This window comes from Meles meles, chromosome 19, assembly GCF_922984935.1.
Source record: "Meles meles chromosome 19, mMelMel3.1 paternal haplotype, whole genome shotgun sequence".
In the NCBI taxonomy this organism is placed as follows: domain Eukaryota; kingdom Metazoa; phylum Chordata; class Mammalia; order Carnivora; family Mustelidae; genus Meles; species Meles meles.
Genome location: NC_060084.1, coordinates 29913222 through 29927279, shown reverse-complemented (window position 1 = coordinate 29927279; position 14058 = coordinate 29913222). Strand labels below are relative to the sequence as shown.

General features: G+C 40.4%; 1 protein-coding gene and 1 pseudogene across 5 annotated transcripts in view; one reads left to right on the top strand and one right to left on the bottom strand.

The window, feature by feature from the left end:
• Positions 1-14058, top strand: part of RBL2 (RB transcriptional corepressor like 2) — a 77616-nt gene that overhangs the window by 11702 nt on the left and 51856 nt on the right. For all 5 annotated transcript variants that reach the window (XM_045987307.1, XM_045987306.1, XM_045987308.1 and 2 more), the window contains exons 5-9: positions 2002-2130; positions 5776-5936; positions 6028-6092; positions 6706-6892; positions 11038-11204. In XM_045987307.1, the coding sequence (XP_045843263.1) occupies positions 2002-2130; positions 5776-5936; positions 6028-6092; positions 6706-6892; positions 11038-11204 (709 nt within the window). The remainder of the gene's footprint in view (positions 1-2001; positions 2131-5775; positions 5937-6027; positions 6093-6705; positions 6893-11037; positions 11205-14058) is intronic.
• Positions 3602-4460, bottom strand: LOC123930872 (annotated as a pseudogene).

Genomic DNA, 14058 nt, shown 5'->3' with positions numbered 1-14058 from the left:
GGGCAATCCCAGATGATCTCATTCCTGATACGGAAGCCAACTTTCTGCCTCTTACCTTCGTTGACTTCCTGTGGCAAGTATACACCAGTGACAAGTTTGGGCTTGTCATCATGAAGAGCTTTGTGGCCTGAAGACCAGTCAATGCCACTTCCTGTTTTACACTCTCCAGTCTCCTCCTTCCTGATAAATAAGCCAACTTTGGAGTTTCAACACGTTATCTTTATTTGAAAGATAACTTATCTTAACCAAGTGAGATCTGTTTCTAAGGTCAGGATTTGTATGTCCTGTGGGACAGTCTGGGAATTTAAGATTTTGATCTTCAGGAGCCTTTCTGTTTTTGTATTAGAAGTTATAGTGCTGCTGGTTTGTGTTTTTTTTTTTTTTTTCCTTTATGGCAAGTACAAACCACTGACAAGTTTAGGCTTGTCAATGTAATGGGCTTTGTAGCTTGAAACCAGTAGGTTCCGCTTCCTCTTTTACATTTGAGAAACTGAGTACACTTTAGTATGTATGAAACATCTTTATAGTGGAACCACAAGTTAGTTTGGTTGTATCAGTGCAAAACTTAACCTGTTAATTATCATTTGTCTTTATGACAATAGAAAAAAAAATTTCTCTTTAATTCATTTAAGTTGATTTGTTGGATGTTTTCATCTTTACAAAAAGAGAGTTATCCTGATATGTGGAGGTAAGTGGCAATTTTCTTTGGAGGAAAGGAGAGGGAAAAAAAGCCTGAAACAAAGCAGTATGTGTGTGTGTGTGTGCGCGCGCATGTATTTGGGCAGGCATTACATGTGAAAATGCTGAGGTTTAGAAATAATCCCTCAGATGTATGTTAGCTATTAAACTTCACTAGGAAGCATGTGTATGCAGTGTTGAATGAGAAAAGGGATATGCTTGAAGTTATAAAAGAAGTCTGGAAATATTTCTTAATTTCTAAGAATAAAACTGTTTACCTGACTGTAAAAACTGATTTCAGTGTTAGACTTAAGCTAGCATTGCAGAAATGACATGTTTCTGTAGGTTTGAGTTTTGGTTCTTTTTCCTTTGTTACCATGTATCTACATCACTCCTGGGATATTAACTCTAGACTTCCATTGTGATCTGGTTGCATTAATTTGTATGAGTTTGTATTACTGTGTAGAAAGTATCTAAAATATTACTACTAGGACTCTGATTATAGGTTCTGATCTTTTTAAAGTATATACATGAAAAAGTCGTTTTTCGGCTGTTCCTTTTTTAAGTGTTTCTACTAATCTTTTTTTTTTTTAATATTTTATTTATTTATCTGACAGACAGAGATCACAAGTAGGCAGAGAGAGATGGGGGAGCAGGCTCCCTGCTGAGCAGAGAGCCCGATGCGGGGCTCGATCCCAGGACCCTGGGATCATGACCTGAGCCGAAGGCAGAGGCCTTAACCCACTGAGCCACCCAGGCGCCCCTCTACTAATCTTTTTTTTTAATGAGTTTTCCTATTAGAACTGGTTTTTTGTATCCCAGAAATGTTGGACCATTGTTTGTCTGCATGTATTTTTTTTTACTTTTTTGCTTTTAATTAGTTAAGTTTTAAATTTTACTTCCAATATAGTTAACATGCAGTGTTAATTATGTGTACGATATCTACTAATTTTCTGGACAGAAGAGTATTTTCACACAAAGAATTTCCTACAGTTTGAGATAATTTATGAAGTTGTTTAGAATTTTCAAGAAAGAAAATGATAAAATTTGGATTAGCTACTAGGAATTTAATGCTTATTTAATGAATATTGAGTGAATGAATGTTGTTTTTAGTAAACTTTTAGTTTTTATTACGCTCTTAGAAATTTATTAGAATTTAAGAGTAATATTTCAAAATGTAAATTTGCCAGAACACTTCATGTAGCTCATGAGTCAGCTTTGGTACAGTGTTGTATAATGTCATTTTAATTAAAGGAAGAAATTACTTTTAAAATATTACACAGTTGATGCAAATATACTCGGTAACTGTTTACATTCCTGTAGGTAATTTCCCCATGATTAGTGATGATTTGGTCAATTCTTACCATCTTCTGCTGTGTGCTTTGGACTTGGTCTATGGAAATGCCCTTCAGTGTTCGAATCGTAAAGAACTGGTGAACCCTAATTTTAAAGGTGAGATTATAAATCAGAGATTATTGGACAACTCACATTTCTACGTTGTGTTTACTCTTGGGAGTTGTACACATACCACAGGTTTCCAGCATCAGAGAACAGAAGTGCTTTGAAAACCTCCATCATCATGGTTCTCCAGAGCACTTATAACTACTTGTCACTAGGAGTTGAGCTCTCTGTAAAAGTATCTGTGGAAAAAGCAACTGCAAATATTACAAAGTGTAAAGTCTCACATGACAACCTGAGAAGTTTCTGCAAAATATACTCAACAGGAGGAAGGAATTTAAAAACCCAGGGTAGCAAATTTACATTAAAACTGATGTTGTTTTTCTACATTGCCAGGCTTTATGCCTGATACACAGTAGGAGCTCAAAATGGATTTATTGAAATACTCTTCATTTCAAATTTTTTCCTATGGAGGAGAAGTAGTAATGGTTGTAAATAAGTAAAATAAATTTTTAACTCTTCAACTAAAAGGTGAATAGAAATGATTATGTTGGCAATTGATTTAACAGGTTTTAAGGCATGTATTTTCTACTAATGAGTTACCGTAAGAGACCAAATCATAACTTACAGTTAATATTATAAATATTAAGCAGTATTTATAGAGCTAGTATGTAGTGCTGTTGCTCTTTGAATAATACCATGGTAGGATTCTGAGTGATTTTCAATTTTGGGGTGGTTATAATTAGAATTTTAGGTTGTCCAACTTGCAAGGTAGATTTTTAAAGTTAATGGAGTTAGTTACCTAGTTGCTCCTGCTTTGGTACATATAATGTTTTTTATTTAATGTTTTTTTCTCTCATTTCCTTCCTAAGTCCCTTTTATGTTTCTACATAGTGGCTGCTTTTCATTTTTCCACCTCTTACTTAGCTTTTCTTATCCTGAGTCTAGGGCAAGAATAAGTTGAAATCAGTATATTAAATGCATCCCAGTGTAATGGAATCAAAGCATATAAACCATATATACTTTGATTAGTAATGTTTTCCAAAGTTGTATTTTTTATTTGAATGTCAGACTTACTTGCAAAGTTACATTTTATTTTTATGTTTTTTAGATCTTACAGCAGTATATTAAAATTGTTTCTTTAGTTTTTTTTCTTTTAAGTGTCTCCAGATAAATAATTGAATAACTGAAATCTTTTGAGTAGTGATACACTTTACTTCTACTTCCTATTTATTTGTTCTTATTTAAGTATAATTAACATACAATGCTAAAGTGCACAACATAGTGATTCGCCAATTCTGTACATGACGGCAGCACTCACCATGGTAAGTGTAGTCACCATCAGTCACCATACAGTGTTATTACAAATATTACTGACTGTATTCTTTATATTGCACTTTTCATCTCCATGACTATTTATTTATTTAAGCTGCTTGATGAATAAGTTTATTATTGTCTTTATCCGAAAAATTTTCATAGAAATTGTGCTTTGGTTTATTAGCGCTCAGCAGCCTGCTACTGAGCTCTAAGGAAGCTTGCCTTCTTCTGATCTACCTGGTCTTTCTTCTGGGCAAAAGATAGTTTGGGATGGTTCCACCTCTTCCTTCTAACTTCTTCCTTAGGCTTCTTCTCATAGGCTGGATTCTGTCATGTAGCAGCGAGAGCTTTCTTATACATCTCCAGCATTGTCTAGAGGTTCTTTGTTCTTTATGTATTAACAGAATTGTTTCTTGTAAGCATCTTCACCTTCTTCCGTTAGGTAACACATCTAATCTGCGGTGTTCTGACCCATGACATGCTTCCCATGTACTTCTGCATTGAATTCCTTGCTTTCCATATCATAACCAAGGAATCATTTGGTACTGTGAGCAACAGACAAGCCTTCATCCACAGCTCCCTTGAGGGTCCCCAAAACTTTATTTCCAGTAGTAGTTCTGGCCAGCCCTGTATCCAGATAGCAAGTGAAGGCACCAAGTTGATCGTCCATGCTTTCCACGTTGCATTCGTCTGTAATCACCTGTACTTGGCCTTCATAGATCTTGTCTCTGCCAAACCTGTTGAGAAGCCTACAGACCAGCAGCGGGTCCATACAATGTGCGGCAGCTTACTTGTCAGGCCAGCCGTCACCATATTTTGGGAGTTCATGAGCGTGAGAGCTGCACAGGCTATCATATTTCCTTCTGTCTGAGCACGAGCGTCTGATAAATGATCTCTCTGTTGGTTACATGGACCATCATTCTGTATTTAGGTGTGTTGTGCTTATTTTTATCCTAAATTACCAAGCATTTCTGAGCACAGTTACCAGTTTTACCCTCTCACCTTCTAAATTTCATTTGGTATCTCTCGATGCAAGCCTTATTCTTGACAACTTCAATAAACATCATCCTACAGAACAGAGACTGGCGTCTGCAGCTCACTACAGACCAGCAGGCCCAGCAGCACTCCATGGAGGGATGACTTATTTGTCCCTGGAAGTTTGTACCTCTAAATCTCTTTTATCTGTTTTGTCCATTCCCCCACCCACCTATCCTCTGGCAACCCACAGTTTGTTTTCTGTACTTGAGAGTCTGTTTTTTGTTTCTTTGTTTTGTTTTATAGATGGCACACACAAGTGAAATCACTGGTATCTTATCTGTCACTGTCTAACTTGCTGCATTCAGTGTAATACCATCTAAGTCCATTCCTGTTGTTACAAATGTCAAGATCGCAGAGTAATAGTCCTCTGTGTGTGTATGTGTTTGTGTGTGTGTGTGTGTGTGTGAGAGAGAGAGAGAGGGGTATATATAGAGAGAGAATGAGATTCATCTATTGACGGACACTTGAGTAGCTTTCATACTTGGCTCTTGTAAATAATGCTGCAGTAAACATGGGAGTCCATGCCTTTCCGAATTAGTGTTTTCATTTTCTTTGGGTAAATACCCAGTGGAATTTCTGGATCTTAGATATTTCTATTTTAAAATTTTGGAGGTAATGCATACAGCTTTCCCCAGTGTCTGTACCATTTTATAATCCCACCAGAAGGGCATGAGAAATTCCTTTTCAGCATACCCTCACCAACGTTTGTTCTTTCTCGCCTTTTTGATACCTTCGGACTGGTGTGAGGTCATTTCTCACGGTGGTTTTGGTTTGCATTTCCCTGATGATGAGTGGTATTGAGCATCTTTTCAGGTGTCTATTAGCCGTCTGGATCTCTTATTTGGAAAAATGTTTATCGCGGTCCTCTGCCCATTTTTTAATCGTATGGTTTGGTTTTTTGGTTTTGAGTTGTAGGACTATATATATTTTGGGTATTAACCTCTTATTGGGTAAATCATTTGCAGATTTCTTCTCCCATTAGCTAAGGCTGACCTTTTGTTTTGTAGATGTTTCCTTTGTTGTGCAGAAGCTTTTTATTTTGGCGTTATCTTGATCATTGATTTTTGTTTTTGTTTTTGTTTCCCTTACCTGAGAAGACATATCCATAGATACATTGCCAAGGATGGTGTCAAAGAGATTACTGCCTATGTTTTCTTTTGTCTGTTTGCTACTTTTGAGGTATATTTAGAGTCAAATTAGGCCCTTATACACTGTTTCCTGTATACTTACATGCTGAGTCACATGCTGATTAGACTCACATGCTGATTAGACTATGTACTTTTGTTTATTATGATTTGAATTATTGAATGCTACCTGATCTCTCTGTTTTGTGAATTCGTGTAGGTCTCTCTGAAGATTTTCATGCTAAGGATTCTAAACCTTCCTCTGATCCACCTTGTGTCATTGAGAAACTCTGTTCCTTACATGATGGCTTAGTTTTGGAAGCAAAGGGAATAAAAGAACATTTCTGGAAACCCTACATTAGGAAACTTTATGAGAAAAAGGTTTGTAAGTAGTAAAGAAATAACGTGAAGATAATTTCTGGGGAAGAATTGTTTTAATATGATGACTTAAGGATCTTTCCTTTCATCATAGCTCCTTAAGGGAAAAGAAGAAAATCTTACGGGGTTTTTAGAACCTGGAAATTTTGGAGAGAGTTTGTGAGTACTTCTGTTATCACACTGTTTAATATTTTAAATTGCATACTTAGAAAACCTCAGAGTTTACTGTTTTTATTGTTTGTATCCTGGAAATTTAGAATATGTTTTGTGGGAGAACACAGCAAATTCCATCAACTGTTACTCTAAGCACATGGTTTTAAATTTATTGAAAATTGTGTGGCTATTCTTTAAAGCTTTATTAGTTAAGCTTTTGGATCATAATTTTTGAGAGAAATCATTTCAGAACTATATAGGTTAAAAACCATGACATGGAAGTAGTGAGGTCTTCACAGATGCCTAGAACAGCTAGGAAGGATAACTCAGCATGTCACCAGAAACTGCACCTCCTGGGCCGACTGGCACAGGGCACCCACCCTGAAACACTGTCCGCAGAATGCACCTGCTATACGGAGGACCGACGTGGTATAGCAGGCTTGTGTTTCATACACCTAGGGTTTTATAATTAGCAGTGATCTGCAATTTAGTTTTCACAAAATTAGTAGAACTTCTTACTAAATAAAGAGTGTAAAAATTAAGTGGCCTAAAACATGAACTGAAATGGCAGTTCTGTGAGTGCATATGTTGTCTGCTTTGTTTTGTTTTCCCCCTGTAGTAAAGCCATCAATAAGGCCTATGAGGAGTATGTTTTATCTGTTGGGAATTTAGATGAAAGGATATTTCTTGGAGAGGATGCTGAAGAGGAAATTGGGACTCTGTCCAGGTGTCTGAATTCTGGTTCAGGAACAGAGACTGCTGAAAGGGTGCAGATGAAAAACATCTTGCAGCAGCACTTGGACAAGGTGAGCTGACCGGGGCCAGAACGGAAATGCAGGAGCAAACGTGCCAGATGGTCTGTTTTACATGGTAGTCGTGTGTGCACGTGCACACACGCATCATACCTCTTCCAGTATGAAAAAGAAAATGTTTGTCCTACTTATATGAAAAAATTGTCTCTGTGTTTACTGATTAGATCTGAGAGAAAGAGCATTAGATACAAACTTAAATGAATGTATCATGCTGATAGCTGTGGGTTTTGAAAAAATGGACCAGGAATATGCAGTCTTTACTTACTGAACACAGTAGAAATAGAAAATGTCAATTGACCTGAGTACTGCCTTCATCTAGATGGTAGAGAAACTGAGAATCTGTTGTCTTTAGGAAAATTCTGTTAAACTGAGTTTCAGGATCCTGGTGTTATTTCTTGCATCCACTTAGGGTGATGGAGACTTCAAAGTTTTTCTTCAGTTCTATGATGTTCACAGAAGATGTATGGCTTCTGTCAAGTACTTGCAGAGGCGGTGTGGGTAACCCACCTGTAAGATCAGACTTAAGACTGGTTTGCTAATCATTCAGCAAGTATTCTGAAGGTATTCTACATGCCAGATAGTGGCCTGCCACTGGGGATACCTCAGTGAACAAAACAGCCATGAATACCCTGTTTTATATTCTAATGTGGAGAGATAGAAAACCAAACAAGTAAATATTTGGACATCAGATAATGATACATGAAGAAAAGTAAAATAGAGTAGTAGTACAGCATATTGGGGAGAAGGGAGAACGGGTGGGCCTTGGGCTGCTAGAGCTAGGCCGGAAGGGAAAGACATCTCTGAGAAGGTAATGTCAACAGGGGTGTGAAGTGAAGCAAGTCCTGTGAGGAGCTGGGAAGTTTTGGAAGCCTGGAGAACAGCAAGTACCAAGCCTTGCAGTGGCAGCACGGTTGGCTTTTTAGAGAAATGGAGAATGGTGTGTGGTAGGTGTAAAGTAAGTGAGTGCATGGGGGTGATTAAAAAGTGAGGGGCAGGTGGACACAAGAGACAGGAAGGCTTTGGGCGCTGTAGTAAGGCTTTGTGTCTTTGCTCTGACTGGGAGTAAAGCCCTTAGGAATGTGTTATGGAAACAGTGACTGAATCAGTCTGACTGACATTTGTAAAGGTCTCCTGAGGAGGTGTTTTGGGGGCCCCGTGGAAGCAGGGAATTAAGAGGCGGTTGTGGTAGTTGTGGTGATAGCTCACGGTGGTTTGGCCAGAGCAGTGGTTGTGTTGGGCTGCATTGTGGAGATGGCAGCCACACGATTGCCTGATGGCTTGGATCCAGGGTGTGAGAGAAAGAAGACAGTGATGACTCCAGTTGCATAAATGGTATGAAAGCTGAAATCCTTATGACGGCCTCTAACGTCGTCAGTGATCCAGCCTTGTTACCTCTCTGAATGCATCTCCTACCACTCTCCTCCTCATCTGCTGCACTCACGCCACATAAACCTCTGTCCTCCTTCCTCAGGTATGCCAGGCATAGCCCAGCTCCAAGCCTGCGCTCTTGCCATTTCCTCTGCTTAGAACATGTTTCTTTGAGATATTCATGTGGTTTACTTCCTCACTTCATTCAGATCTCTGATAGACCAACCGCTGTACAGAAAAATAACCACCAACTTCCTCCCCCTTCAGCACTTCCTTCTCCTCATACTCTGCAATTAGTGTTCCTCTGACCTAAGATGGGTGGGTGGGTTGAAAGAATTGTTTGACAGTAAGTAGATAGACACAAAGATAGGAAAAAAAGAGAATCATTTGTTAGCATCTCCCTGCATTAGAATATAAGCTTCCTGAGGGTGGTGAGGAGTCTGGTGCCTGGCCCATAGTAGGCATTCCATGAATATTTACTGTTGACATTTACTCAGGGGGAAGACTGAATCTGGGGGAAGAAAATCAGAGTCTGTATTACGATGGTATGTTAGTTTGAGATGCCTTTTTAGGTGTCCTAGCAGAGATACTGAGTGGCAGTTTATGTATACAAGACTGGAATTCACAGAAGAGGTCAGGGCTGTGTGTATACGGTCGGGAGACATCAAGATATAGGTGGCTTTTAAAGCCATGGAATGAAGAGAAGTCATCTGGCGGTATAAGCTGATGGAGAATAAGAGGTCCAAGGCTAGAGCTCTGAGGCACTCCAAAATTTAGAAGTCTTGACTTGGAGAGGGACTGTCCTACTATTTAAAAATACCAAGTCAAAGAAAGACTCCTATTGGTGAGAATGCACAGGCTGCCTGAAGCCAGGAACTGAACAGGGCTACCGAGAAGCCACACGCTGACCTTGAGGACTGTGGGCAGGAGGCTGATGGTGGGAGTCCTGCCTGGTTCCCTTTGCAGAAGTACAGCTCCCTGTGGGCGGTGTGAGATGCTGCTGGCTGCTGTTGCTTTCCTGTACACGTGCAAGGTGTTTTCCTCTCCCAGCACTGCACTGGTTTGTATACAGTGAGGAAGCTGGCTCCAAGGAATACTGGGGAGAGCAGGGAGTAGCCTTCTGAACGTAGTTAACCTACACAGATCATTTTATTGATTTTAAAAAATTACAGAATTAATTTCTTTGAAACCAAGTGGAAGTCTTGGCTCTATCCTGTTTATATCACAGAGGAAGATGTCTATCTGTATGGCAGTTTTCTGTGCTTATCTACACTGCATTAAACTAGAGTAGTTTGTTTTGCCGGGTGAAAGTTTTGCTAGGTGTTTTTACAAGTATCTCTAGAATAAATGTACTTACTACATAGGAAACATAGTTTATCCTGAATGTTGAAAAAACACTCTTAAGCTATCTTAACCTTTCAGAGTTTATTAGAAAAAATAGAAAAGGTGTTTCACTGGCATATGTACTCATGCTTCAATTCTTGGACATTAAGTCATATATTTTTCATGTTTATATTCAGTAATGTTGACTTAAATGTATTCCCTGAAGGTCTGTCTCCTTTACGGGGGAAAGACAGATTCCTGTAACTAAAGGTAGAGGAGGGGCAGGAAGGCTAAAGAGAGCTGCTTGTTCTGTGTCAGGCTGTTTCCTCGTCCAAGAGTGTTGTTTTGTTCCACCTCTCCCAAGCAAGATGGGCTTTTGTTAAATCATGGAATTCATCTGGGTCAGGTTTAATTCATAGCTTTCTTTTGTCAATCTGTGAGTAGTCAGAAAAAAGTAGTAGATGGGAGCTGTGAAATTCTGTTTCTCAGGGATATTCTTAATAGGTTATTGCTGGGGCTCCTGGATGGCTCAGTTGGGTAAGGGGCTGCCTTCGGCTCAGGTCATAATCCCAGGGTTGTGGGATCGAGTCCCGCATTGTGCTCCCTGCTCAGCAGAGAGCAAGCTTCTCTCTCTCTCCCTCTGCCTGCCAGTCGGCCTACTTGTGCACTCTCTCAATTTGTCAAATAAATAATATATTTTTTAAAAATTAGTTACGGGGTGCCTGGGTGGCTCAGTGGCTTAAAGCCTCTGCCTTCAGCTCAGGTCATTATCCCTGGGTCCTGGAATCGAGCCCCCGCATCCGGCTCTCTGCTCAGCAGGGAGCCTGCTTCCTCTCCTCTCTCTGCCTGCTTCTCTGCCTACTTGTGATCTCTGTCAAATAAATAAATAAAATCTTAAAAAAAAATAGTTATATTGCTTATTTGTGCCTTTCGGCTTAGGTTTGAAGTAGGGATACTAGGGAACTATGCCTTATCTTAAAGGTTTAACTTTTTTTTTTTTTAAGGTTTTGTTTATTTATTAGTGCGTGAGAGAGAGAGCTCCAGCAAGCGAGCACCAGCAGGGGGTGAGGCAGAGGGAGAGGGAGAGGCAGAAGGAGAAGCAGACTCCCTGCTGAGCAGGAAGCCCCATGTGGAGCTTGATCCTAGGAGCCTGAGATCATGACCTGAAGCCAAGGCAGACATTTAACGTACTGAGCCACCCAGGCACCCCTTAAATGTTTAACTTTTAAGAGATAAATGTCCTTGTGGGCTAAAATACAAATTGTCCTTTCACACGTCTTTACATGGAGGGCGGTAGCTCCTTGTGGCATTGTTCTGTTTAGATTCCAAGAATGGTGATATTTGATTCATTAAAATGTATTGATAAAGTCTGATTGGTTTAAATTCTCATTTGTGAAGTAATTGAAAGTCCTTCTGACCTAAAGTAATGTTCTTCTTCCCCGATTTAGTCGAAAGCGCTTAGAATCTCCACACCACTTACCGGCGTGAGGTACGTGAAGGATAACAGCCCTTGTGTGACCCCAGTGTCTACGGCCACACACAGCTTGAGCCGTCTTCACACCATGCTAACAGGCCTCAGGAATGCACCAAGTGAGAAACTGGAACAGATTCTAAGGTTAGTTTGAGCCCTTCTTTCCTTCTAAGATTTGATCGTTGACCATTTTCTATTTCAGTGCCTTAATTCACTCATTATTAATCATATACCAGTTGCATGCTCAGACCCTGTTAGTCTGTGGAGGACATAGTAATACGGGATTTATCAATGGAAGGTGATCATTTTTCCTCAGTATCTTAATGTGTTCCAGCTGTTACCACAGAAGACCATAGACTGGGTGACTTACAAGCAATAGTATCAAGGTGCCAAGGTGCAGTGTCTGGTGAGAACTGCGTCCTGGTCTGTCTGTTTGCTGTCGGCACATGCTGTGAGCAGTCAGGGGAGCTCTCTAGGGCCTCTTCTCCAAGGACACTAGTCCCAATGATGGGGGCTCCACTGTCATGACCTAATCACCTCCCAGAGGCCCCCCTGCCAAATACCATCACGTTGGGGATTAGGTTGCAACATAAGAATTTGGAGGAGGAGCACAAAAATTCAGTCCATGGCATTCAGATTTCTTACGTAGTTTGGGAGATGGTAACTAACAGCACTGTGCACTGTAGATGAAAGCACCATACTGCTGCCAACTGTTCTCTCTTAAGATCTCAGGGAAAGAGGGATCAGTAGGGGCACCTGGGTGGCTCAGTGGGTTAAAGCCTCTGCCTTGCGCTCAGGTCATGTTCCCGGGATCCTAGGGTCGAGCCGCGCATCAGGCTCTCTGCTCAGCCAGGAGTCTGCTTCCCTTCCTCTCTGCCTGTCTCTATGCCTACTTGTGATCTCTGTCTGTCAAATAAATAAATAAAGTCTTAAAAAAAAAAAAAAAGAGGGATCAGTAAAGATGGGAGTTGTCAAAGGACTCCATGAAGAGGATTGGACCCGAACAAATTTCTGAGGGGTGGGTCAGATTTGAAAAGATAAACCCTTATATTTATAGCTAATGTCATACCACTTCTGTAAGCTCCATAGAATACCCTTCCCCTGAAAACGACGTATACTGCCTTTAGTCCTTGATCTGCCTAAGGATGGTGGGAATATCACTGAGCTTTGGTGAAAAGCATAATAGACTGAATCTCATGACCTTCATACTTTTTGCAAATTTATTTGAAAAAATTACCTTCAAGGCCCCTCCTAGTTCTAAAAAGTATAGGATTTGTTGACATAGACCCTGTAGGAGCCCATTTTGTTTTGGGTGGTATAGTATAAGAAGTCCAGTATACACACTTGAGTAATTTCTTTTTCACGGCTGGACTTATTAAACCACGAAGTGTGCTTTATTTATAAACTTGTTGTGATTAATACCCAGTAGGCCATGTTGTATGGCCTCTTTCTAAGTCATGTTTCTCAGACCTTATACTTAGAATAGAGAAGCATTTTATAAATACATTTTAGAAGACTGACTTAGTCTTTATATCTTACAGATCACTTTAGCATCCCTAACCAGGTGTAGCAGCTTCTTTAATCTTAAACACCATTAGTGGGGTTAAATATTACCAGTAAATACTAGGTAAAACCAAAGAGTCTTGTTTTCTGAAAGGTACCTGTGTGTGTTCATAAATAAAATTCTGCTTGTATATGATATTCAGTAGCTAACTCTAGCAGGATTATAACTGATTTTTATTTTCTTTGTAATTTTCTAAACTTGCTAAGCCTTTACAATGAGTATGTATATGATCATGATAATAAAAAACATAGTTGCTTCGGCAGTCAATCTGAGCTAGCATCGGCCCCTGGAATTGGATAGCGCCACAATCCTTGCTGTGCCCACCTCTTCCCATGACCTCTGGACCATGGACCCCAACAAAATGAGTGAGCTTCAGGCCTTTGTGAAGATGTGTAAGCAGGATCCAAGCATTCTGCACACACAAGAAATGTGCTTCCTGAAGGAGTGAGTGGAGAGCATGGAGGGTAAAATAACTACCTGGTACTCATAAAACTGAATCAGAAGAAAATACCAAGAAAAAAAAAAACAGAAGGCGGAGGAAAGCTTAAAGACAGAACAACCATCAAGTGAGGAAAGTGGTCTAGAAATTGACAGTGAAGGTATGATTGAACCAGATACTGACACCCCTGAAGAAATGGGAGATGAGGGGCGCCTGGGACGCCAGTGGGTTAAAGCCTCTGCCTTCGGCTCAGGTCATGATCCCAGGGTCCTGGGATCGAGTCTAGCATTGCATCGGGCTCTCTGGTCAGTAGGGAGCCTGCTCCCGCCCCACCCACCCCGCCCCGCCTGCCTCTCTGCTTGCTTGTGATCTCTGTCTGTCAAATAAATAAATTCTTAAAAAAAAAGAAATGGGAGATGACAGTGTAGGGGTGACTGGGGAAATGATAGATCAGGCAAGTGATAAAGAAGTGGCTGCCATTGATGCCCTAAATGATGGTGAGCTACAGAAAGCCATTGACTTGTTCACTAATGCCATCAAGCTGAATCCTCGCTTGGCCATTTTGGATGCCAAGAGAGCTGATGTCGTCATCAAATTACAGAACCCAAATGCTGCCATCCCAGACTGTGACAGAGCTATTGAAGTAAATCCCAATTCAGCTCAACCTTACAAGGCTTCTGGGCCACTGGGAAGAAGCAGCATGTGAGCTTGCCCTTGCTGGTGAACTGGGTTATGAAAATGCTGGCACATGCTGGAAGAAGTTCAACTGAGGGCCAGAAAATTGGCAAACATCAGAGAAAGTATGAGTGAGAAAGTTGAAGAATGAAAGATCACAGAAAGAATAGAAAGGGTTAAGAAGGTTTGGGAAGGACATGAGGAACCTCAGAGGAAGGAAGAAGCCAGATGACGATCAGGAGCCCAGACTAACTTTTTCCTAGGTGTCTTTCCTGTGGGAATGTGTGAAATGGCGGGGCAGGCCTGGAATGGAAGGTATG